Below are 26,087 nucleotides of genomic sequence, written 5' to 3'. Positions count from 1 at the left end.
GCTTCCGGCCAAAACACCGTGGGCCTTGTTCCCTCCGATACACGGTGGCGGCCACACCACAAACGCGGTTGGTGTGATCTCGCAAAACTTCAAGCACCTCTAATGTGCAACAATGGTGCTCGCAAGCACCGAGTGGTAAGAGGTATGCAAACCTCACTAAACACTAGGCCTAAACCTAGAGCAAGCGCATAAGCAGTGGTCCAATCAACCTAAGCACTTCGCAAAGCACCTACGCTAATCACCTGATGAAACACTAAGCACTATACAAGTGGAGATCACTAAAATGGTGTATCAACACCCTTGGTATGTTTTCTCAGCTCCACACTTCTCAAATGGCCGGTTGAGGGTTGTATTTATAAGCTCCACTGAGAAAGTAGCCATTAGGGTCGAATTCCCATGAAACTGCTACTGACCGGACGCTGAATTGTCCTGACCGGACGCATCCGGTCGTCCCGACTGTTGAGCCGGCAATATACTGATTAGACGCTGCCAGCGTTCGGTCACCTGCCACCGGACGTGTTCGGTCGTAGTTTCACTGTTTTGGAACTCCTCTATACTCAATCAAACGCTGCTTCCCTACGTCCGGTTGATTGCAGCCAGCGTCCGGTCCAGTGTCTGGGTCTTGCATATGGCTTGGTTCTAATCTTCATGCTTGGACTTTGCTTGATCTCTTGGGTCTTCTCTTGTGCTCCTAAGATCTTGCTTGAGGTATTGATCATCAAATCATCATGTCGCCTTTGTCCAAGTTACGTCTTGCACCCTATTGAACTACAAAACAAACACTTGCAAATTCATTAGTCCAATTTGGTTGTGTTGGTCATCAAACACCAAAATCCAAAGTAAATGGACCTAAGGTCCATTTTCCTTATAGAAACGACTGGACGCTGAGATCCAGCATCTGGTCACTTTCTAACTGACTCGTCCGAACATCACTTGACTATTGAAATCAGGTGATCGACATTTGAAGCCGATGACATGTGGTGCACATTGCACGACCGGACGCTGAGGACCAGCGTCCTATCAATCTAACTAGAGCATCCGGTCGGCCCGTGTTCAGTGTAGTGAGGAGCCCAACAACTCTATTTTGTGGGGGCTTCTATCTAAGCCCCATGGCTAGCTCAAGCTCACTCTCTTGCATATTTTCATTGACATAGCAACCTTGTGAGCTTAGCCAAAGCCCTCCCACTCATCTCCATCATTGATTCGTCATCTTTGTGAGATTGGAAGAGAATCCAAGTGCATTGCTTGAGTGATTGCATCTAGAGGCACTTGGTATTCATGTTGCGCTGTAGATTTCACTTGTTGCTCTTGGTGGTTGCCACCACCTAGATGGCTTGGTGCAGTGGTGGAGGATTGGCACGAGTTGGTGATTGTTCATGGCCATCTCTGGTGATTGTGAGGGGAGTTGTACCTTCCTCGGCGGACTGCCGAAAGGTAACTCTAGTAAATTGCTTGTGTCATTGAGTTACCTCACTTGTGGGCAGGTTCTTACGGTGTCCAATCATGTGGATGAGGTTTGTGCAACACCTCTTAGCCATCGAACCACCAAGTGTTGGTTGACACAACGGGGATGTAGCATGTTGGCAAGCATGTGAACCTCGGGAGAAAATCGGTTGTCTCTTGCCATTTGGTATTCTCCCGGTGATTGATTTAATATTCACCTTGTGATTGGTTCACTCCTCTACACGGCAGTATAATCGCCCTACTCACTCATTTATATTCTTGCAAACTAGTTGTGGCAAGCTCTTTAGTGTAATTAGAATTGAGAGCTTTCTTTGTTATTTTAAGTTCATCTAGTGGAGCTCTTTAGAGTAGCAAGATTGAGAGCTCTTAGTGAATAGTAACTTTGCAAGTTGTGTGTCTAAGAATTATTGCAATTAGAATTGTTGGATAGGTGGCTTGCAACCCTTGTAGAGCTAGAGCAAGTTTGCTTTTCGCTATTTGTCATACTAATCAAATTGCTCTAGTTGATTTGTAGATTTTTAAATAGGATATTCACCCTCCCTCTAGCCATATTAGGACCTTTCAAGTGGTAATAGAGCCATGGTCACCGTTTGATTGAAGGCTTAACAACCTCAGTGTCAAATTATGGCTCAAGTTGTGTTCAACTATGTGAGGGGCAAACCACCGTTCTTTGATGGCACATGCTATGATTATTGGAAGAGAAAGATGAGGATGTATCTTGGTTCAATTAATGATCCAAGTGCATTGCTTGAGTGATTGCATCTAAAGGCACTTTGGTATTCGTGTTGCACTGCGGATTTCACTTGTTACTCTTGGTGGTTGCCACCACCTAGACAGCTTGGTGCAGCGGTGGAAGATTGGCACGAGTTGGTGATTATTCGTGGCCATCTCCAGTGATTGTGAGGGGATTTGTACCTTCCTCGGCGGAGCACTGAAAGGTAACTCTAGTGGATTGCTCGTGTCATTGAGTTACCTCACTTGCGGGTAGGTTCTTGTGGTGTCCAATCATGTGGACGAGGTTCGTGCAACACCTCTTAGCCGTCGAACCACCAAGTGTTGGTCGACACAACGGGGACTAGCGTGTTGGCAAGCACGTGAACCTTGGGAGAAAAATCGGTTGTCTCTTGCCATTTGTTATTCTCTCAGTGATTGGTTTCATATTCATCTTGTGATTGGTTTATTCCTCTACATGGCGGTATAACCATCCTACTCACTCGTTTATATTCTTGCAAACTAGTTGTAGTAAGCTCTTTAGTGTAATTAGATTTGAGAGCTTGCTTTGCTATTTAAGTTTGATTAGTGGAGCTCTTTAGAGTAGAAAGATTGAGAGCTCTTAGTGAGTAGTATCATAGCAAGTTGTGTGTCTAGCTACCATTGCAACTAGAATTGTTGGATAGGTGGCTTGCAACCCTTGTAGAGCTAGAGCAAATTTGTATTTCGCTATTTGTCATACTAATCATATTGCTCTAGTTCATTTGTAGATTTTTAAATAGGCTATTCACCCCCCCTCTAGCCATATTTGGACCTTTCAAGTGGTATCGGAGCCGTGGTCACTGTTTGATTGAAGGCTTAACAACTTCGGTGTCAAATTATGGCTCAAGTCGTGTTCAACCATGTGGGGGGACAAACCACCATTTTTTATGGCACATGCTATGATTATTGGAAGAGAAAGATGAGGATGTATCTTGGTTCAATCAATGATCAAGTATGGGAAGTGACCGAGAATGATTATGCTATCATCAATCCCGATGATCCCACCAACCAAGATAAGATCAACAAGCAATGCAATACAATGGCTCTCAACACCATATACAATGCCATTGATTCCAAGGTGTTTGAGCAAATCAAGGATTGTGAAAGAGCAAATGAAGTGTGGAAAAGATTGGAAGAAACTTATGAGGGCACACCAGCGATGAAGAGTGCCAAGTTGTATATCCTCAAGGATAAATTAACAAGCTTCAAGATGAAGGAAGATGAGAGCATTCCAGAAATATTCCATCGATTGCAAGTGATTGTCAATGATTTGAAGGCATTGGGAGAGAATATCAAGGATGATGATGTCTCTCATCGGTTCTTGATGTGCCTACCTCCAAGATTTGAGATGTTGAGATTACTCATCATAAGAGGAGGATTGAAGGAGATTACCCCCAACCAAATACTAGGTGATGTCATGACCCAAGAGACATACCGTGTGGAAAGGGAGGGGGATGACAAGAAGGAAGAAGACAAGAAAAAGAAGAGTATAGCATTCAAGGCTAGCTCATCATCATCCAAGAACAAGGGCAAGTCCAAGAAAGAATCAAGCGATGGTGATGATCTTAGTGATATTGATGATGAAGCTATGGCCCTATTTGTCCGCAAGATGGGAAAATTCATGAAGAAGAAGGGCTATGGTGCAAGAAAGAGAAGAGATCACACCAAGAGCAAAGAGTATGTGAGAAGATGCTATAATTGCAAGAGCCCCGATCATGTTGTAGCAAATTGTCCCTACAATAGTGATAATGATGAAGATGAGAAGAAGAAGCACAAGAAAGATAAGAATGAAAAGAAGGAGAAGAGAATGACCTTCCAAAAGAAGAAGAAGGGTGGAGGCTATGTAGTCACTTGGGATAGTGATGGTTTCTTGGATGGTGATAGCTCTAGTGATGATGACAAGAAATCTATCAAGAGAGCACTAGCAAGCTTCGTCATCAACAAGAAGCTCTCCATCTTTGACACTCCATCGATTTGTCTCATGACAAAGCCTACCAAGGTAAAATATGATGAGAGTGATGATGATGAATGTGAAAGTGACTCTTGTAGGAATGATAATGATGATGATGAGGATGAGGAGTACACCAAGGAGGAGCTCTTGGACATATGTGAGCAAGTGCACGCTTGTAATGAGATGAAGAGAAAGGAGTGCAAAGAATTGTGCAAGAAAGTAAAATTTCTTGAGCAATCCTTTGATGAGCTCAATGCTACTCATGAGAGGCTAATGGAAGCCCATAAGAAGCTTGGCAAAGCTCACTCTAAGCTTGAAAAGGCTCACTCCTCTCTTATTGAGCAAGTCAAAGTGGAGGAAGCCAAGAAGGAGCAAGTGATCATATCATGTGATGTGGGACTAACATGTGATCTTATTGATGAATCTATTTTTGTTGCTCCCACTAACACTTCTTGTAGCACTACCACTTCCACTTCACCCTTGAGTGATGGTCTCACTTGTGAAAACTCACTAAAACTAGAAAATGAGACCCTCAAGAAGGAGGTGAATGAGCTCACTCGTGCCTTAGGCAATGCCTATGGTGGAGATGCCCGCTTGCTAAAGTGCTTGAGTAGCCAAAGGTTTTCTCTCAACAAAGAGGGATTAGGCTATACCCCCAAGAAAGGCAAGGTGGCCTTTGTCACTCCCAAAGCTAGCTTTGTGAAGGGTAATGGTCAGTTTTGCAATAGATGCAAGCAAATTGGGCATATAGAGCAATATTGCAAGATTAACAAGAACAAGCTACCTAATATATCCTCAATTAAATTTGATTCTTGTTATATGCTTTATAAGGGTGCCAATGGTGTGAAGGCTAAGTTCATTGGTACACCAATTGTGGGCCTAAGAAGAAGGCCATTTGGGTACCAAAGACCTTGGTAACTAACCTTCAAGGATCCAAGCAAGTTTGGGTACCTAAAAGAAATTGATCCTCTTTTGTAGGTCAATTATAAAGCCAAAGAAAGATATTGGGTGCTTGATAGTGGGTGCACACAACACATGACTGGTGATCTAAGAATGTTCAATTTAATCAATAAAAACAAGATCAATGGGATTGATAGTATCACATTTGGTGACAATGGCAAAGGCAAGGTCAAAGGACTTGGTAAGATTGCAATATCCAATGACTTGAGCATTTCCAATGTGCTACTAGTAGAGAGCTTGAACTTCAACCTATTATCGGTAGCTCAATTGTGTGATCTTGGTTTCAAGTGCATATTTGGTGTGGATGATGTAGAGATTATAAGTGTAGATGGCTCTAACTTGATATTCAAAGGATTTAGATATGAGAATCTATACTTGGTTGATTTCAATGCTAGAGAAGCTCAATTGTTAACATGTTTGATCACTAAGTCTAGCATGGGTTAGTTATGGCATAGAAGGCTTGGTCATGTTGGAATGAAACAATTGAATAAATTGATTAAGCATGACTTAGTTAGAGGCTTGAAAGATGTCACATTTGAGAAGGATAAGCTATGTAGTGCATGTCAAGCCAGAAAGCAAGTTGGTAACACACATCCTAAGAAGAGCATGATGAGCACATCTAAGGCTTTTGAGTTAATGCACATGGATTTATTTGGACCAACCACATACACTAGCATTGGAGAAAATAAATATGGATTTGTGATTGTGGATGATTTCACTAGATACACATGGGTATTCTTTCTTATTGACAAGAGTGATGTGTTTGTAATATTCAAATCATTTGTCAAGGGCATTCATAATGAATTTGAAACAACCATAAAGAAAGTGAGAAGTGACAATGGAAGTGAATTCAAGAACACTAGAATTGATGAGTTATGTGATGAATTTGGAATTAGACATCAATTCTCGGCCAAGTACACTCCTCAATCAAATGGCTTAGTTGAAAGGAAGAATAGAACTTTGATTGACATGTCAAGATCAATGTTGAGTGAGTACAATGTGAGTCATTCATTTTGGGTCAAAGCAATCAACATGGCTTGCTACTATAGCAACCAACTCTATTGTCACTCCATGATGGAGAAAACACCTTATGAGCTATTGAATGGAAGAAAGCCCAATATAGCATATTTTTGGGTTTTTGGTTGTAAATGCTACATATTGAAGAAATGCACTAGATTGAGCAAATTTGAAAAGAAATGTGATGAAGGTTTCTTACTTGGTTACTTCACTACTAGCAAGGCTTATAGAGTTTGGAATTTGGCTAGTGGTACTCTTGAGGAGGTTCATGATGTGGAATTTGATGAAACAAATGGTTCCCAAGAGGAAGATGAGAATCTAGATGATGTAAGAGGCACTCAATTGGTCAATGCAATGAAGAACATGGACATTGATAATATAAGGCCTAGAGAAGTGATTGATGTTGAAGATGACAAGAACCAAGTGCTCTCTAACTCAAATGTGCAAGCTAGTGGCTCTCATGATCATGTTCAAGCAAGTACTAGTGTTGAAAATGTGCAAGATCAACAAGAAGTTGTTAGTTCATTATCTCAACCAAATGATCAATCAAATGCTATCAATCAAGTGCAAGTGCTTCAACCAACCAATATTGCAAGTGATCATCTATTGGACACTATCATTGGTGATATTTCAAGAGGTGTGCAAACAAGATCAAGATTGGCTTCATTTTATAAGTATTTCTCATTTGTGTCATCCATTGAACCTAAGAAGATAGATGAAGCTTTGAGGGATATTGATTGGGTCAATGCTATGCATGAAGAGCTAAACAACTTCACAAGAAACCAAGTATGGAATTTAGTTGAGAGGCCTAAGGATCATAATGTGATTGGAACCAAGTGGATCTTTCAGAACAAGCAAGATCAAGATGGGATAGTAATAAGGAACAAAGCAAGATTAGTGGCTCAAGGTTACACTCAAGTCGAAGGTCTTGACTTTAGAGAAACATATGCCCCTGTTGCAAGATTGGAAGCAATTAGAATCTTGTTAGCCTATGCTTGTGCCCACAACATCAAGTTGTACCAAATGGATGTAAAAAGTGCATTTCTCAATGGGTACATCAATGAGCTTGTGTATGTTGAGCAACCTCCCGGTTTTGAAGATGAAAAGAAACCCAACCATGTTTATAAGTTGAGAAAGGCTTTGTATGGATTGAAACAAGCACCTAGAGCATGGTATGAGAGATTGAGGGATTTCCTACTCTCTAAGGGATTCAAGATGGGAAAGGTTGACACCACTCTCTTCACCAAGAAGCTTAGAAATGACTTGTTTGCAATGCAAATCTATGTTGATGATATTATCTTTGGATCAACAAATCAAGAATTTTGTGAGGAGTTTGGCAAGATGATGGCAAGTGAGTTTGAGATGTCCATGATTGGAGAGCTTGGCTACTTCCTTGGTCTTCAAATAAAGCAAATGAAGAATGACACATTTGTGAGTCAAGGCAAGTATATCAAGAACATGCTCAAGAAGTTTGGAATAGATGATAGTAAAGCTATTAGTACACCAATGGGGACAAGTGGAAGCTTAGATAGTGATGCTAGTGGCAACATGGTGGAACAAAAGATGTATCAGTCTATGATTGAAAGCCTACTCTATGTGACCGCATCAAGACCGGATGTGATGTTTAGTGTATGCATGTATGCTAGATTTTAAGCCTCACCAAGAGAAAATCACTTGAAAGCAACAAAAAGAATATTGAGGTACTTGAAGCATACACAAAATGTTGGATTGTGGTATCCCAAAGGAGCAAGATTTGAGTTGATTGGATATTCGGACTCCGATTATGTGGGATGCAAAGTTGAAAGAAAGAGCACATCAGGCACATGTCAACTATTGGGAAGATCACTTGCATCTTGGTCATCAAAGAAGCAAAATAGTGTAGCACTTTCAACCACCGAAGCGGAGTACATTTCGACCGGTAGTTGTTGTGCTCAATTACTTTAGATGAAGGCTACTTTGAGTGACTTTAGAATTAAATTCAAGCAAGTGCCATTGTTATGTGATAATGAAAGTGCCGTAAAGCTCACCAACAACCCAGTTCAACACTCAAGAACAAAGCATATAGATGTCTGTCATCACTTTATAAGAGATCACTAATAAAAAGGGGACATTTACATAGAGAGTGTGGGCACCAAAGATCAACTTGTCGATATATTCACCAAGTCACTTGACGAGAAGAGGTTTTGCAAGCTAAGGAATGAATTGAACATACTTGACTTCTCCAATATGTGTTGATGCACCCCCCAATTTTATATGACATGCCTCTCCTTCGAGCAATCCAAGGTAAAAATTGATTGGCATGGCATACATCCTTGCTAAAGACATGATTAGTGCATCTAGACATATTTCACATTTGAATAGGCTCATTCATGAAAATCAAATGAATTTGATGCTTGTATGGTACCACTATTGTTTGTATATTTGAAATGATCTAGTGGTAGCATATGACATGTTTGTAGGCTTGTAAACCTAGTGTTTGATCTATAAAATGAGCTATAAGTGTTTAACTCAACATGGTACAAGATAACCCTTATTTGGAGGTGTGAAGAAGCTTGTCCTTGGATCAAACCGAGTTAAATATCTTTTGCAAAGTAATCCAGATTAAACCAAATTAAGAAAATAATCCTCATTTCACATGGTTTCACCCCAACCTATCTATAATTTGAGCTCACCTTTTGTGCTAATTGTTGATAAAGGGGGAGAGAAATTCACAAAGATAATAAGATAGGAGGAGCAAACAAATGAAATGACATTATAAGGGGATCAATAAAAATACACACAAGTAGGGGGAGCAAGCTCATAAACTTGTATGTTGCATTTTGATGTGCATTTTATATATTTGCTTGCATAGCACAAGTTCTAAATTTCTATATCCATGCTTGTGTAGTGTATGCTAGTTATAGGCTTGAATGTTGAAATGAAAAACTAGCATGCATAGGCTAAAGAAACTAGATCCTTGTTTATAATATTGATCTCATGGGGTATTCTAGTTTTTGTGTATGTCTAGTTACTAATGGTGCTAAGGATGGTATATTGGTGCACTCCGATTGGTATCACGCTTCAAAGGTCCATCTCTTATACCTTAGCATCATTTGGTAGAAATTGACTCCTATATTTCCTATCTAAGCATATGTACAAGCTATAATCCAAACTCTTAGCACATATGTAGGGGAAGCAAATGCTATCATTTGGAGTTCATGAAACTTGTCCATATTCTTTTACACATGGTAAATATGCTTGGGCAAGCAACGTGGATTCAATTAAATCTCAATTCATATCTTTGTAAAAGGGTTGTCATTAATTACCAAAAATGGAGAGATTGAAAGCTCTAGTTTGGTTTTGGTTAATTGATGAAACCCTAAGTGCTAACCTAGTTTATTAAAGTGATTATGAGATAGGTAGCACTACTCCAAGTGACGAAGCAATGGAGAAGATCATGACGATGATGATGGCATGGTGATGATCAAATGCTTGAACTTGGAAAATAAGAAAGAGAAAAATAAAAGGCTCAAGGCAAAGGTATAAATAGTAGGAACCATTTTGTTTCGGTGATCAAGATACTTAGCGAGTGTGATCATATTTAGGTTAGATAGCCATACTATTAAGAGGGGTGAAACTCATATCGAAATGCGGTTATCAAAGTGCCACTAGATGCTCTAACTCATTGCATATGCATTTATGATATAGTGGAGTGCTAACACCCTTGAAAACAATTGTGAAAATATGCTAACACATGTGCACAAGGTGATACACTTGGTGGTTGGCACATTTGAGCAAGGATAAGATACTTCACCGGTGGAGTGTCCGCCCGTAGAGTGTGGACAGTCCGATGGTGCCACCGGCGCCCTAGATAGAAAAGTTGAAGGTCACTGTAAGTGACCGGACGCTGGCCTCGATTGGACCGATGCGTCTAGTTAGTGGCAGCAAAGGGTGCGTGTTTCGGTCTTATGACCGGACGTTGGGTCACTTAGTGATCGGACACTGGCTGGGTGCATCCAGTCAGTGCTGACGTATGCTGACGTGAGACGCACAGAGGAGATGTTGTGTGACCAGACGCTGGGTGAGTCCGGTCGAGTATCACCGGACGTGTCCGGTCGTGAAATGTCGCATTTGGAACCTTACTGGAAACGACCGGACACTGAGATCCAGCGTCTGATCACTTTCTAACTAACGCGTCCGGTCATCACTTGACCGTTGAAATCGGGTGATCGGCATTTGAAGCCGATGACACGTGGCGCACATCGCACGACTGGACGCTGAGGTCCAGCATTCGGTCAATCTGACCGGAGCGTCCGGTCGGCCCGTGTTCAGTGTAGTGAGGAGCCCAACGGCTCTATTTCGTGGGGGCTTCTATTTAAGCCCCATGGTCGGCTCAAGCCCACTCTCTTGCACATTTTCATTGACATAGCAACCTTATGAGCTTAGCCAAAGCCCTCCCACTCATCTTTATCATTGATTCATCATTTTTGTGAGATTGGGAGAGAATCTAAGTGCATTGCTTGAGTGATTGTATCTAGAGACACTTGGTATTCGTGTTGCGCTACGGATTTCGCTTGTTACTCTTAGTGGTTGCCACCACCTAGACGGCTTGGTGCAGTGGTGGAGGATTGGCACGAGTTGGTGATTGTTCGTGGCCATCTCCGATGATTGTGAGGGGATTTGTACCTTCCCCAGTGGAGCGCCGAAAGGTAACTCTAGTGGATTGCTCATGTCATTGAGTTACCTCACTTGCGGGTAGGTTCTTGCGGTGTCCAATCGTGTGGACGAGGTTCGTGCAACACCTCTTAGCCGTCGAACTACCAAGTGTTGGTCGACACAATGGTGACTAGCGTGTTGGCAAGCATGTGAACCTTGGGAGAAAAATCGGTTGTCTCTTGCCATTTGTTATTCTCTCGGTGATTGGTTTCATATTCATCTTGTGATTGGTTCATTCCTCTACACGGCGGTATAACAATCCTACTCACTCGTTTATATTCTTGCAAACTAGTTGTAGTAAGCTCTTTAGTGTAATTAGATTTGAGAGCTTGCTTTGCTATTTAAGTTTGATTAGTGGAGCTCTTTAGAGTAGAAAGATTAAGAGCTCTTAGTGAGTAGTATCATAGCAAGTTGTGTGTCTAGCTACCATTGTAACTAGAATTGTTGGATAGATGACTTGCAACCCTTGTAGAGCTAGAGCAAGTTTGTATTTCGCTATTTGTCATATTAATCAAATTGCTCTAGTTCATTTGTAGATTTTTAAATAGGCTATTCACCCCCCTCTAGCCATATTAGGACCGTTCACTTTCCCTATATCTATGTATGTGTAAATCAAACATGAGACATAATTATCCCATGCCTCAAAAGTCAAAACTACTTAGTACTCCCTCTGTCCCTAAATATCTATCATTTTTGTTTTGCGAGAAACAACTTTGACTAAATATACAACAACAACAAAGCCTTTAAGTCTCAAACAAGTTGCGGTAGGTTAGAGTTGAAACCCAGCAGAAGCAATCAAGGTTCAGGCACATGAATAGTATTTTTCCAAGCAGTCCAATCTAAGGCTAAGTCTTTGGATATATTCCATCCTTTCAAGTCTCCTTTTATTGTCTCTATCCAAGTCAACTTCGGTCTTCCTCCGTCTCTCTTCACGTTACTATCTTGGCTTAGGATTCCACTACACACTGGTGTCTCTGGAGGTCTTCGTTGGACATGTCCAAACCATCTCAACCGATGTTGGACAAACTTTTTTTTAATTGGTGCTACCCCTAATCTATCACGTATATCATCATTCTGAACTCAATCCCTTCTTGTATGACCGCAAATTTAATGCAACATACGTATTTCCGCGACACTTATCTGTTAAACTTGTCGTCTTTTTGTAGGCCAACATTTTACACCATACAACATAGCAGGTTTAATCATCGTCCTATAAAACTTGCCTTTTAGCTTTTATAGTATCCTTTTGTCACATAGGACACCATAAGCTTGGCGCCACTTCATCCACCCTGCTTTGATTCTATGGCAAATATCTTTATCAATATCCTCGTCTCTCTGTACCATTGATCCTAAATATCAAAAGGTATCCTTCCTAGGTACTATTTGACTTTCTAAACTAATATCTTCCTCCTTTCAAGTAGTAGTGCCGAAGTCACATCTCATATACTCAGTTTTAGTTCTACTGAGTCTAAAACCTTTTGACTCTAAAGTCTTCCGTCATAACTCTAGTTTCTGATTCACTCATGTCTGGCTTTCATCAACTAGCACTACATCGTCCGCGAAAAGCATACACCATGGGATGTACCCTTTATGCCCCTTGTGACCTCATCCATCACTAAGGCAAACAGATAAGGGCTCAAAGCTGATCCTTGATATAGTCATATCTTAATCGGAAAGTTATCCGTGTCTCCATCACTTGTTCGAACACTAGTCACAACATTATTGTACATGTCTTTAATGAGCCCGACGTACTTCGTTGGGACTTTATGTTTATCAACTTTGACTAAATATACATTAAAAAAACTAAATTTAAAGATCTTTCTAATGATACTAATTATATACCATAAATATTAATATTAATATTTATGGTATATAATTAGTATCATTAGAAAGATCTTTAAATTTAGTTTTTAATAAATTTATTTAGAGATATAAATATTACACGTATTTTCTATAAATTAAATCAAACTTGCGGCACTTACTCAACGAGGAAGAGAGTAGATCGTATCACTGTCCCACACCCACCAAACACATGGTTAAAAAAATATCCGGAGTGCCGACGTACGCAGTGGTGCGTTACCGAGCCTGTTCGCTGGTTGGTTTCTAAATTGATAAGCCCGGCTGGTGCTGATTTATTGAGAGAAAAACACCGTTGGCTGGCTGATAAGCCCTGACTGAAACCAACTAGCGAACAGGCTGACTGCGTCCATTGCCCGAATTTTTTTACTTTTTAGCCCTTTTTTCAAAAGTTTATCACAAATAGACCCCTAGAGGAAAGATTTCAGAATCTGCACCCTTAGCTTGGCGCCATCGATGCTGGCGCCGAGCTAACACATCTCAGCGCCAACGTCCCTGGCGCCGAGCTCTTGAATTCGAAGCAGACATGGCGGTGACATGGTAGGTAACTCGGCGTCAGTACCTATGGCGTCGAGCTCGACGCCACTGCTCCTGGCGTCAACCTGACCGGATTGCTGTAGCATCCGGGGCAGGGGGCACGAGGGGGAGGGTGGCTTGCTCCCGCGCAGCGCGCGATGGAGCTCACCAATACCACCTGCCTCGAGAGGCTGTCCCTCCTCCCGGCTTTTTTCCAAGCGCCCCCGCTGGATTTGGCCCTGGGCGGCTGGGGTGTGGGGTCTAACGCTATCCGCACCGCAGACTTGCAAGCGCACCTGCAGCACGCGCGCGCGCCTGTAAAGCCCGCAGCGCGCGCCTGTAAAGCGCCCGGAAGCGTAGCGGCCGCAAAGCGCTGCGCCAATTCCAGCGTACTGGCCGCACACACGGTAAATACTATAGCAAGAGAGAGTAGGTGAGAGAGAAAGGGGAGGGAGAGAAATAAAATATGGAATAATAGGTATAGAGTATGAGATAGAGATAACATGGGTGTGGGAGAAATAGATATAGAGTAGAAAATTTCGATGACTAGGATAAAATATTTTTTTTTAAAAATGAAAATAGAGATCGACAAGTGCGAATAGCCTAAGGAACCTTTTGGAAAGCTGCACGACGGCAAGGTGTGTTTCTACTTTCTACAGCGGAGTGCAGTGGGATGGGATGGGACTCGCTGCACGTCGGTCGGAGTCGGACGCATGCAGACTCGTAGTTACTGTTTACCCATGGTGACCGAGACGACTGCTGTACTGCTATATGGGCCGGCCACGGCCAGGCCATGCAGTCCCCTCGTGACGAATTATTGGACTATTATTATTACTACCACTGTGCAACGCCAGCGATCGTAGCTAGCACAGTTTGCTTGATCCACTCAGAATATAGTGAGCTGATTTATTATGAGAGAAAAATACTATTCGTTGTTTAAAAAAATAAAGTTAGGCGATACGCATTTGCATTGTGTATGTATGTAGACTGCTGCGGGGCCCAGGGCCCAGGGGTAGGGTAGCATTAGCATCCCTCCGCCGACTGATGGATGGATACGTACTGATGTGTGGCTGCACGCGTATAAGTGAGTGGTCACGTACGTACTCCTCGCGTCTCGTCTACGTGGTCCTCTCGATCGTCTGTGGTGGAAGGCGTGTAGCCCGGAATCAAGGATCTCCGGTGCTGTACCTGTAAACTACTGGAGTTCCGATCCTGCAGACAGAACAGAGGTACTCCGTACTTGGTAGCAGTAGTTAGCTAGCTAGTGTCCCACAAATACGGCCGGTAGTGTACTGTCTTGAACAGACAGTGTCCGAGCATGGCGCACGTCAAGCCGTAGCCATCGATAGATCTCCAATCATTTAATTTCGTACTCGTATGTAGCAGGCAGGGTGCAGCAAGCGTATGCTGCGTGGAGCTCTCATTGGCTGGACCGGTCAGGTTGGCGCCACGAGCAGTGGCGTCGAGCTCACCATCAGAGGCACTAGCATCGATTTGTCTGTGGATGTTAGCTCGATGTCAACATCAATAGCGTCGAACTAAGAGTTCAGATTCTGAAATCTTTCGTCCAGAAATCTATCTGTGATAAACTTTTGAAAAAAAAACTAAAAAGTAAAAAATTCGGCGTCCATTGCCGTGGGCCCAAGAAGACGTGCCGACGTGCGCAGTGCGTCCATTGCCGTGGGCCCAAAAGACCAGGCGCGGGCTTCCCATCTCTTTCGTCTCAGCTGCCAGCTGCCCACAAGCCAAAGCCACGCCCACGTCCTCCGCGCCGCAGTGTCCGATCGATCGATTCCTTCTCGGGGGATTCAGGAGAGGAGGAGGCCAGGTTCCCGCCCCGCATTCGCACGCCGATCGATTCCGGATCTTAGCTGGAGAGCCTGGTGTCCCCTTTCTCGGTGCTCGTCGCGGGATTTTCGGTGAGAGTACTGTTCTCGCGGCGGCGCCCCACGGGATCGCGCCTGCCTTCCTCTATTTTGTTTTGTGGCCGGTTCTTGGAATTTGGTTGGAGAATCTGGGTTTTGCCCCCACCGAAATTGTCACATTAGAGTGCCTGTGATGTTTGGGCTTTCGATTGGTTCCGTCTTAAGGATGATGAAGCAGTACAGTGCTGGGATGGATTGTTTATTTTATTTTCTTCTGCTATATCTTCCGTTGCTCACGCCAATCCAACCCCAGTTATTCGTGCGTGAACTTGGTATTTTAACAGTAATACATGATTTGTTCATCTGTTAACAGTCAACACTGAAGGTTCACTTGGGCAAGCAATATAATTTTCCTTCTCTTCTAGTCCGATGCACCTCTAGAGAATTCTGACCTTTGTGCCATATTTATTTACCTAACATTCCTGGTTGATTCCATGTGTTGAATTTGTTTCAATCAACACTGCCTATCATCTTTATACAACATTGCGTTATACACCTTATGATCTGTCTGAAATTTGGGTTATGTGTTTTTGTAACGTGAAACTGACACAAACTTGGATTCTGTATGCTTCAACCAAATGATTTGTTTGCCTACCTTTACTCATCTTCAGTTACAGGCTTACAGCACCTAAGTGATATTTCTCTGATTTAAAGCAAACTAGACTTAGTGGATCCTTTGAGATATCAGATATCAATTTGACAGATTGATTCTTAGACCTTGATTAAAGTTTGAACAATTATTTATTTGAATTTGGTATACCTTGCTGACATTATATTTCCTGGATATATCAGCTGTATTATGGCATCATTTTTTTTGTTTCCATTTTTGACACATTTCTGAATTCTGATGTATTTACAGATCAGATATCCTTTGTTTGCCTTTCTGTGTGATTTGAAATGTCTGTGAATGTTCACACTCTTCGTCACTTCTAATATCCTGTAGTTTGTAAAATTCTTTTGTTGATTCACATGAATTTAATATATAATTGCTTCAGTGAATGTTAACCTGTTTGCAGGGTTAGTCCAAAGAAATAAGAAACATGGTACAGACTCATGTTGATGAGCAACCAAAGGGTGTGTCTCGGAATCGTCCACCTGCACATATGAATGGCGATGAAGTGAGATACTCCTTCCTTTATTCATATAAAAGCTACTGCCACACCATATTATGTTGACTTTATGAAAACTCAATAATTTAATCAGTCACAATTGTGTTTGCCATTAACAATCCAATTTTTATTTACATAAGTATAAAATGCTTAATTTTATGGGTTAATGTATGATCAATCTGGGCATATAATTATGAATGATAATTTTACCCATATCTTTGTTTTCATGATTCCAGTTAGGATTAACTCATAATTTGAATGGTTCTATCAACCACCTGTAAAAAGAATATGACTATATGAGTACTATTCATCCCTATTCCTGACTTATTAAGATCTCCCATTGTATTTTGGGTTCAAATGGGCTATTCTTTGATGTCAGGAAAAGGTTTGTCCTGGCCAACTCCCAGTGTTGACCTGGGAACATAAGCTAACTCATGTTAGACATGATTTGCCGCCATTCAGACTTACATGGAGAGAGACAGTGCAGCTGGTACTTCTTCTACGTTGCATAGCCTAGCCTTTTCTTCCACTGCCCGCCCCCCCTCCCCCCCCCCCCCCCCCCACCCCACCCCAACACACACAACACATAATCTTCATTTTACCGTTGCAGGCTGGTATTGGTTTACGTCTCAGTCGACATATCGTTGAGGAAACTTCAAAAGGGCGAGTATGTTTCATTATTTTCACATGTTCATGGATAATAACAAATTATCATGTGGAAAACTGATATGTTCCACATGCTTCAGTTTTCACTTGGATACCATGTAAGTTCTAGCTTCGTTAGTTTTCTACAGATTGCTGTTATTGATCCTATGAAAAAGGGGGCTGCAAGATCTGGTCAGGGTGTCCCACTTGGTGGTATAGGGTATATCTTCTTGTCTTTGCGTAATATGTGTTTACTGGAAATATCGAGTGTATATTCATCATACTTTATATTATATAAGATCTTCCAGGAAACTTATGTTCACCAGATTTAGGGTGTTCTTACTGCTTGATACTGTAAAGAGCTTGCGAGATTCCCTATGCATCACTTTGTTGCTAAACATGTTTGTATAGCATTTCGTAGTTCAAGTGCCATGAAGAAAGAATAAGCATATTGTATTTACTTTATTGTTTCACTTGAAATGACATGAAGCTACCTACATTAATTCTCACTTGCCATCTTAAACACTACGCTGGTAAATCAAAGGTCGCTCTCAGCAACTCAGCCATCCGTTTTATTATTTCCCTGTTAGGTAGTGGGGTCAGGGGTGTCACCACACTGAAATATGCAGGAGTGTGTGCCCTACTGGGCGAAAGGGAGATATAAAAAACAGTTTCAAGTAGTGCGTGCCCTAAAAATGTTTTCCTCTTGTTTGATGAAGCTTGTTGCCATATTTATGTATTTTCCTGATTGTTGGAAGTGTAGTGCAGGAAGTATTGGAAGAAGCTACAAAGGTGATTTCCAACGCTGGCAATTGTTTCCAGGAACTTGTGAAGATAAACCTGTATTGGCAAATCAATTTTCTGTAAGTCTTTAGTTTTCTCCACTTTCTTTCTGGCTGATAAATGTGTTCTTTTGTGTCTGATGATTCTTGGAATTTTAGATACTCTTTTCTAATGCAATCTCACTTTGTACTGGCTTAATGCCCTGTGGTGCTGATGCACCTTGTCAGACTTTTCGTGCTTTAATTAATGAACTATGGTGTGTTTTGATGCTTCTCAAGCTCATATCTGCTGGATTAACCCATGCATTAGCTGACGAGAACTGCGATAAGAATTTTAAATACAATGTTTGCTGTTTGTTTGATATTTAAGTGTTGTCCATTTAGGCCTTCATTTCCCGCCAAGATGGTAGAAAATATTCCACAGTGTTACATCCTGGGAAACCAGATTTGCCGAAGTAAGCACACTTGATGTTTTACTCCATGAGTTTCCTTTATAACAGGGAATAGTTTTGATTTTTTTGAGTACTTGAAAAATTCCTTAGAGCTTTTTAAATGCAGAGGAAGTGACATTTCAGGAATTGGATCCTGGGACTGGAATATGAGTGGACAACAATCTACTTACCATGCCCTTTACCCTAGGGCCTGGACAATATATGATGGTATTACAATAACTACAGAATTCTCTTTTGTTTAACATACTTCTATCTTTGTCTCATTTTGGATTGTGCTTGTTAGGAGAACCTGATCCTGAGCTCAATATAGTGTGCCGTCAGATTTCTCCAATTATTCCACACAATTATCAGCAGAGCAGCTATCCAGTTGCAGTATTCACTTTTACAGTAATACTACATACATTAAATTCCTTCAATCTACTATTTCACCTGTTCTTAACTTTATGATATAGCTCCACACCTTTGGCAATCACGTAAAAAAATTTCAGGTAACAAACTCAGGACATACAGCTGCTGATGTGACTTTGCTTTTTACATGGGCTGTAAGTTTCAGTAATGTTTTTTTTTTTTTTTGTGAACAGATATATCATAACTTTTATCATTATTGAATACTTACATTTTGTATCCCTTTTTCTCTGAACCTTCTTGCCTTATGTTTGTACATGCAGAACTCTGTTGGTGGAAAATCTGAACTCACTGGATATCATTCCAACTCCAGTATGATGTAAGAAAACAATAAGTACAAATTTTTAGCTGGTTTTCGAGCTTTTCTTGAATAAATAAGTTGTCGGGTTATATTTTTAATATGTCCTAATGGATGACAGAGAAAAGGATGGCGTTCATGGCATACTATTACATCACAGGTAACTAAAAAAATTATTTTTTCTTAGAAAACATGTTGTCTCCTAGGAGTTAGATATATGGTTAAACTGAACTCAGCCAAGGGCAATTTTCTAATTCTAAATATCTTAAATGTCATGTATCTGAGAGCAGAACAGCAGATGGTCAACCACCTGTAACTTTTGTGATAGCAGCACAGGAGAAAGAAGATATCCTTATCTCTGAATGTCCTTACTTTGTGATATCTAGGAGCTCTGCATCTGATGAATTCACAGCTAAAGATATGTGGAATTCTGTGAAAGAGGTTGGTTGAAGCTGGAAGCACTCTGAAATAACAAGGCATTTCCTATTATAAGATAAGATAATAGATAATGAAAAGACTAGTTGCATTTGTATGCTGAGTTTACATTCCTGCCTCATAGGTGAAACTATCACCTTTATGCAGTTGCACATGTAGCTGATCATCAGTTTATTTTATAACAAGAACCACAGTTCTCATTTAGGCAGCATTTCATTGTTGTTCTATGTTGCTTCTTATCACTGCATGTCAGATAGTGGATGGTACCAGACAGTGCATTCCTGTGTCAATCTTTTGAAAGTTGTTTATGTTTGAATTCTGAGTTTGTCACTTATTTTGTAGAATATGTAATGGATCAGACAGCTCAAAAATATTCCAAACTGCTAAAAAGTGGAAACATTGGTAGTTGGCTCAATTTTTTAATGTTTAATTGTGTACCGGCCATATAAATATAATCTTGGAATATGCCTGTTGTGGGTTAGTGAAAGTTGTTTCTGAGATAGTAGACAGGTTGAATGAGCCTTTTCCTAATGTCATGCACAAGTGTAAAGATTGAATGAAATCTTTACTTATGAATTGTAGTTGGGGTTTGTAAAAGTCAACAGGCTAGCTAAAATTGGGACGGACTCTCTGGTGCAAAGATATTTCATTTTCTGACTCAGAAAATTTCATCTTAGGTTTACGTTCATGATTACCTACATTCTGATTAAAGTGATGCCAAATACTCTGCTTTAGCTTTAGCTTCAGGGCTTGTATACATTGCTTTGGTTCAATGTGTCAAATATTCTACCACCGTATCCAGTTTAATTTCTGGTAAAATATGTTAGTAGTATGTATGAGAGGCTAAAATAACTTCCTTCCCATCGTGGCAGCATGGATCTTTTGATCATCTTGATCCCATCAAGACATCGATGTGCTCCAGACCAGGATCATCAATAGGGGCAGCTATTGCTGCTTCAGTTAAGCTGGCTCCCAAGGCAACCCAGGATATTTCATTTTCACTTGCATGGGCTTGTCCTGAAGTGAAGTTCTCTAGTGGGAAAACCTATCATAGGTTAGAACAGCACAATTTTCAGTAATTAACAAAACAGTAGTGCAACTGAAACTAACCTCGTTCCATGATTTTCAGGCGTTACACCAAATTTTATGGCACAGATGGTGATGCAGCAGCAGCCCTTGCTCATGATGCCATTCTTGGTATAATCCACTTCCTCACTATAATTCTATTTAATGCAGTCCTTTCTTACTTCAGTGTGCGCCATACACCCATACTACAATACTCCACTTTACATGAACTCAGCATATTTCTGAAATATTCTAACAACTGGACAGTATGGGTCTTAATGATAAATTATTTTCACTAACTATTTTTAAATTTGCAACATTAATACTAATAATTTTACATAAGTATTTGAAACGAATTAAATTAATATTTCCATGAGCAAGCTTTGTTATCAATTAGGAAAACTGAGTGGTTCCCTGTCAAATTGCTAACTGTGGAGATTCCTTGTGATTCCTCCCCTGATTACTGCCACACTGGTATCATCCAATTAATTTTACCGTGTATCATCCAATTAATTTTACGGTGTATCATCCAATCAATTTTACGGTGTATCATCCAATTAATTTTACCGTGTCCAAACTTATTTCATGAAAGACTAGTTCATTTCTCTTTTTCTGTTATACACCCATTGACACAGTATAGACTAATTTTTTGCTGACAATGTCATCACCAACGAGGTCCTTGTATCTGAAAGGGGAACATCCTGGATTGGACTCTTCTCTTTTGTAGTCATATTTCTTCCTATTAATATTTGTTGCTGACTTCCTTTGTATGCTTAATAAATTATAGAGCATGTTTCCTGGGAGAGGCAAATCGAGGAGTGGCAGAATCCTATTTTGCAAGATGAGAGGTTTCCGGCTTGGTTTGTTCCACCCTTAATAATTCATTTACTTGGTACACAAGATCTGAGGCTACTGAATGTCGATTTATAGCATGAACTTTCTTCGACAGGTATCCAGTTACACTTTTCAATGAACTCTACTATCTTAATGCCGGAGGAACTATATGGACAGGTATGCATCCATAATTTCTTTTTTTTTCCTCTAAATGAAGCAAATTACTTTTCCTGAGAATTAACTCAGAGACATTATCAGACGGATTGCCACCAATTCAAAGCTTGACAGCAATTGGCTGGAAAAAGTTTTCTCTTGACATGTTAAATGGTGAATCTGATGATTTCAATGAGACGGTTCGACAGAATAATACTGCTTCTGATATTCTTCATCGAATGGCATCAGTATTTGAGAGGATGCATGCGTCTATTGCATCAAATTCTGCTATAGGAACAACTTTGCTTCAGGGTGAAGAGAACATTGGCCAGTTTCTATACCTCGAGGGCATCGAGTATTATATGTGGAACACGTATGATGTTCATTTTTATGCATCATTTTCACTGATCATGTTGTTTCCAAAACTCCAACTTAGCGTCCAGAGAGACTTTGCTGCTGCTGTTATGATGCATGATCCTGAAAAGCTCAGGATCTTGCATGATGGAAAATGGGCTGCAAGAAAAGTGCTCGGCGCTGTTCCTCATGATCTTGGGTTATATGACCCATGGTTCAAAGTGAATGCGTACACGCTCTATAATACAGATCGATGGAAAGATTTGAATCCAAAGTTTGTGCTGCAAGTTTATAGAGATGTTGTGGCCACAGGCGACAAATCCTTTGCCCGAGCTGTTTGGCCATCAGTTTATATAGCAATGGCATATATGGAGCAATTTGACAAGGATAAAGATGGGATGATAGAAAATGAGGATTTCCCAGATCAAACATATGACGTGTGGTCGATGGCTGGTATAAGTGCATACTGTGGTGGTCTTTGGGTGGCTGCTCTTCAGGCAGCATCGGCCTTGGCACGTGAGGTTGGTGACAAAGCTTCTGAAAAGCTTTTTTGGGACAAATATGAGAAGGCCAAGTCTATCTATAGCAAGCTGTGGAATGGTTCTTACTTCAGTTATGATGATGGCGACAACAAAGTTAGCACATCTATCCAAGCAGATCAATTGGCTGGACAATGGTATATATCACTAATATATGTTAATTCTTTCTTGAATTTTAAATGTTGTCTAATATGATAAATAGATACAACTTTACCCCTTAACACATTACATGAATCGCTAACAGTTTTCAGTTTCGATCATCGATTGACATATGTAATAAATATTCGTGAAATTCTTGGATGAAGTCGAGTTGGAACATGGACAGTTGCTGCCAATTTTCTAGGAAATACATTTCTTTCTCCATTCAGTATTTTTATTATGTGTTTGTGTAAATATTTGTGGAAGCTAATATGTAAAATCAACTCCTTTTTGTCATTGCTATTAGTAACTTCTAAAATGCCTATACTATAAATGCTCGTTCGTGCAATCAACTTATGGCTTAGCAAACAAAAGCGTTTAAGTAGAATAAAGCATACAATATCAGAGTACTTGTGAAGGACCAGTCTTGTATCTGAATGACAGTGAGCTCCAGTTCCAGTAGTAGATAACTTTATATGAAGTCAAGATTGTGCACAACATTATGTTTCCATGATTAGTTTTTCCATCACAAAATTGTGAATGTTATCTTTGAATCAAATAGCATAATGAAAGTTCTGCTAAACTTACCTTGTTTACTAATAAATTTGATGCTGGGCTGTTACTTGTTCCAGGTATGCCAAAGCCTGTGGTCTCTTCCCAATTGTTGACAAAGATAAAGCACAAAGTGCACTAGAGAAGATATATTCTTTCAATGTGATGAAGTTCAAGGGTGGTACAAGGGGAGCTATGAATGGGATGTGGCCAGATGGCACTGTGGACATGTCTGCAATGCAGTCTAGGGAGATATGGCCCGGGGTGACATATGCACTAGCTGCAAGCATGATTCAAGAAGGCATGGTTGAGCAGGGATTTAAAACAGCTGAAGGGATCTATCATGCTGCCTGGTCTCCAGAAGGACTTGGGTGAGTATATGTGCATATAAATTGAGGTTTGATGTTTTTGCTGTCAACAGGTGTGTATGTGTTTGGACATGGTATAACATCTGAGATATAGAACTTTACCTGAGCCTAGTTATTTTTTAATATAGTGCCATGGACTTTGTTATAAGAATGCATTAACTTTGGGGATAGAAAGTTTGTTCCTAAATCTCTATGTTCTGAACTTTTTATAATGTAAAACCAGCAAGACATGTAGTGAATAAAGGTTAGGGATCTCCCTCTACCTGCCTGGTTTTTTTTTTCTCCTGAACTTTAATTTTGTACACTAAATGAGTTGCCTCTTTTTTCTCTGAATATGGTGGGCCTGGTGCAAGCGGTAGAGTCTTACCGCCTGTGACCGGAAGGTCCCGGGTTCGAGTCGCGGTCTCCTCGCATTGCACAAGCGAGGGTAAGGCTTGCCACTAACACCCTTCCCCAGACTCCGCACAGAGCGGGAGCTCTCTGCACTGGGTACACCCTTTTATAATCCACAGAAACATATAGTGAGACGCTAACATATACCGCTAATTCCACTCAATTTAGATTTATATTTTGTATAATGGACAGTGCATAGTGTGGCCTTTCTTATGCTATTAAGGAAACCTGACAATTTGATTTCCTCAGGTACTCATTCCAAACTCCTGAAGCCTGGAACAACGACGACGAGTACAGGTCCTTATGCTACATGCGCCCGCTTGCCATATGGGCAATGCAATGGGCACTCTCAAACCCGAAGCTCCACAACACTCCTCAGGCAGATATACCCCAGGATTCATTCCCCAAGAACCAGTTTGCCTACGCGCGGATCACAAAGCTCCTGCAGCTGCCTGAAGACGAATCATCCAAGAGCTTCCTCCGAGTGGTGTACGAGATCATCCGGAACAGGTTTAGGTCCTGATTGCCTCCGCGCACCTGTGCGCTGAGTGTCCAGATTGTTGAAACATTCACTGGTCATTGTCGGTTGTAAACATTGTTGCTGCTGGATACCGCAGATTCGTATAGAATCGGTCGTAATAAATATGTGAAGTGTGCCAGTTCGTACATAAATAAACATATATGAGGTGTTATGAGCTTTGATGGGGACATCTTCCTAGTAATCTCCGCGCAAATGTCTGCCTCAACCGTGCTGACCTTTCTCGGCGCTGTCTTGTTTATTTATTTCTTTGGAGTATGAAAGTTTCGCTTTTTTTTTGAGAATGAAAGTTTCGCTTTTCAAAATTTTATATTTATAGACATATACAGAACACAGTTGCTCCAGGCACGCAGGCGCACAACATTCAACATTGCAATATGCAAACAATCCGAAAATGGATCGGCTGGTTGCAACTTCGCCAGGTGCTGCGAAACCATCAGAAAATGGGTACGAAATTGCAACGAGCATGGGCCTTTTCCTACTAGTTGGGCCATGGTGGTAACTGCGATATGATGGGCCAACGTGGATGGAAGGATCCCCACATCTTTCCATTTTAGGTTTTGTTGTTAATACTCCTTGGCCCAATTATTGTACAATATACAGCTGCTTCTTCTAGAAATGGTTGTTTCAACATTTATTGTGATTTAACTGTTTCTAGAAATACTGACCCAACATTTTATGATGATTCATCTGCACGCTGAATCAACATTTTTTTTTAACGGAAATGCTTACTAGAGAGCGCGCACGCTCATTACGTTCTGCCCACTCACCCCGTCATCACGCACCGACGCGGTCTTTCCTCTTCCCGGCCTCTCTCTCTCTCTCAGCTCCTCCGTCCTCCCCACCGCACACACACACACACACACACACACACACACACACACACTCTCTCTCTCTCTCTCTCTCTCTCTCTCTCTCCCTCTCTCTCCGACAACATCCTCACCGGCGTCCGGCGAGCACCTCCAACGACGCCCTCCTCGTGCTCGCATCCATCACTTCCCCGTGCCCGCGCCCAAGCCCCACCACCTCCCACACGCGCGCCCATGGTAGATGCGGTGGCGGCGGGTAGGCCTCTCCTCCTCCTCCTCCTCCTTCTCCTCCTCCTCTTTCTCTCCTCTCTCCTCCTCGATCTGCTTTCTAGGGTTCCGGCAAGCCCTCCCCTATCTTCCTCAACCCCGATGGACTATAGAATGGCCGGCAGGGGGAGGTAGGTAGGCCAGGCGGTAGGGATGGTTGGCAGGCGGTTTAGGGGAGCTGGCGGCAGGGCCCGGTCGGGGCGGGGGAGGCTCGCCGGAGCTGGAGAAGATGGTGGCGGTGGGGGGAGGGGAAGAGGGCGGCCGCCACGGGCGCTAGGGCGTCGGAGTTAGGGAAGTGAGCTGCTGTGTTTTTTTGCGACTAAAAGCTATTGTACGAGGTGTGCGTGCTGAAAGTCGAAATCCTGCGCATGCACGCCGTAGTAAAGTCCTTTTTTTAAAAAAAAAAGTTGACACGATTGCTGGATATGTAACTGTTTCTAGATTGTTAACTCAACTTTTTAATAGAAACTGACATATCTAATTGTTTCTACAAATGACTAGACTTTTTTATGATTATTCAATTGCTTCTAGAAATGTTGAGACAATACATTTTAGTGATTATAAAATGTTGCATAAATGTTGACTCAACATTTGTTGATTTTTTTTTAGGAATACTAACATTTATTGATGGCATGGGCGAATCTAGGACCTGGTCTGGCTGGGCTGTAGGCCAGCAGTCTGAGTCCGGGCCATGTGGTGCAGTCTGAGTACAGGCCATGTGTGATGATCGGTTAGCTAAAGAAAAGAGGCCCACGGGGCAGAATAAGCTTAGTTTGAGTGGCAATTCAAAGTCTACTTTACCTCCCTTAACTA

The 26,087-nt window shown here is 41.4% G+C and overlaps 1 protein-coding gene across 8 annotated transcripts; it reads left to right on the top strand.

Moving 5' to 3' along the window:
• The first annotated feature begins 14,943 nt into the window (after positions 1-14,943).
• Positions 14,944-24,370, top strand: LOC136483649 (uncharacterized). 8 transcript variants are annotated; one of them, XM_066480769.1, is made up of 20 exons: positions 14,944-15,132; positions 16,155-16,256; positions 16,627-16,737; positions 16,858-16,914; positions 17,042-17,112; positions 17,656-17,755; positions 18,059-18,129; positions 18,233-18,333; positions 18,410-18,513; positions 18,615-18,668; positions 18,795-18,850; positions 18,951-18,989; positions 19,216-19,270; positions 20,137-20,318; positions 20,394-20,461; positions 21,117-21,189; positions 21,279-21,340; positions 21,422-22,346; positions 22,980-23,270; positions 23,910-24,370. In XM_066480769.1, the coding sequence occupies exons 2-20, from the start codon at positions 16,179-16,181 to the stop codon at positions 24,181-24,183; spliced, it is 2,772 nt and encodes a 923-aa protein (XP_066336866.1). In that variant the 5' UTR covers positions 14,944-15,132; positions 16,155-16,178; the 3' UTR covers positions 24,184-24,370. The 8 variants fall into 8 exon arrangements, with proteins under 8 accessions (XP_066336866.1, XP_066336867.1, XP_066336864.1 ...); XM_066480770.1 differs by having other exon boundaries at positions 19,120-19,270; positions 21,566-22,346; XM_066480767.1 differs by having other exon boundaries at positions 19,120-19,270.
• Positions 24,371-26,087: the final 1,717 nt, after the last annotated feature.

The sequence above is a fragment of the Miscanthus floridulus genome, chromosome 9 (genome assembly GCF_019320115.1).
Source record: "Miscanthus floridulus cultivar M001 chromosome 9, ASM1932011v1, whole genome shotgun sequence".
Classification (NCBI taxonomy): Eukaryota; Viridiplantae; Streptophyta; class Magnoliopsida; order Poales; family Poaceae; genus Miscanthus; species Miscanthus floridulus.
The sequence above is the reverse complement of the archived record's forward strand: the minus strand, read 5'-3'. Positions and strand labels throughout refer to the sequence as shown.

Coding starts and splice junctions, on each gene's coding strand:
- LOC136483649 (XM_066480767.1), top strand. CDS start 16,179: ATGGTACAGACTCATGTTGATGAGCAACCAAAGGGTGTGTCTCGGAAT. Junction 17,113..17,655: donor GTCCCACTTGGTGGTATAGG/GTATATCTTCTT, acceptor TTGGAAGTGTAG/TGCAGGAAGTATTGGAAGAA. Junction 17,756..18,058: donor TATTGGCAAATCAATTTTCT/GTAAGTCTTTAG, acceptor TTGTCCATTTAG/GCCTTCATTTCCCGCCAAGA.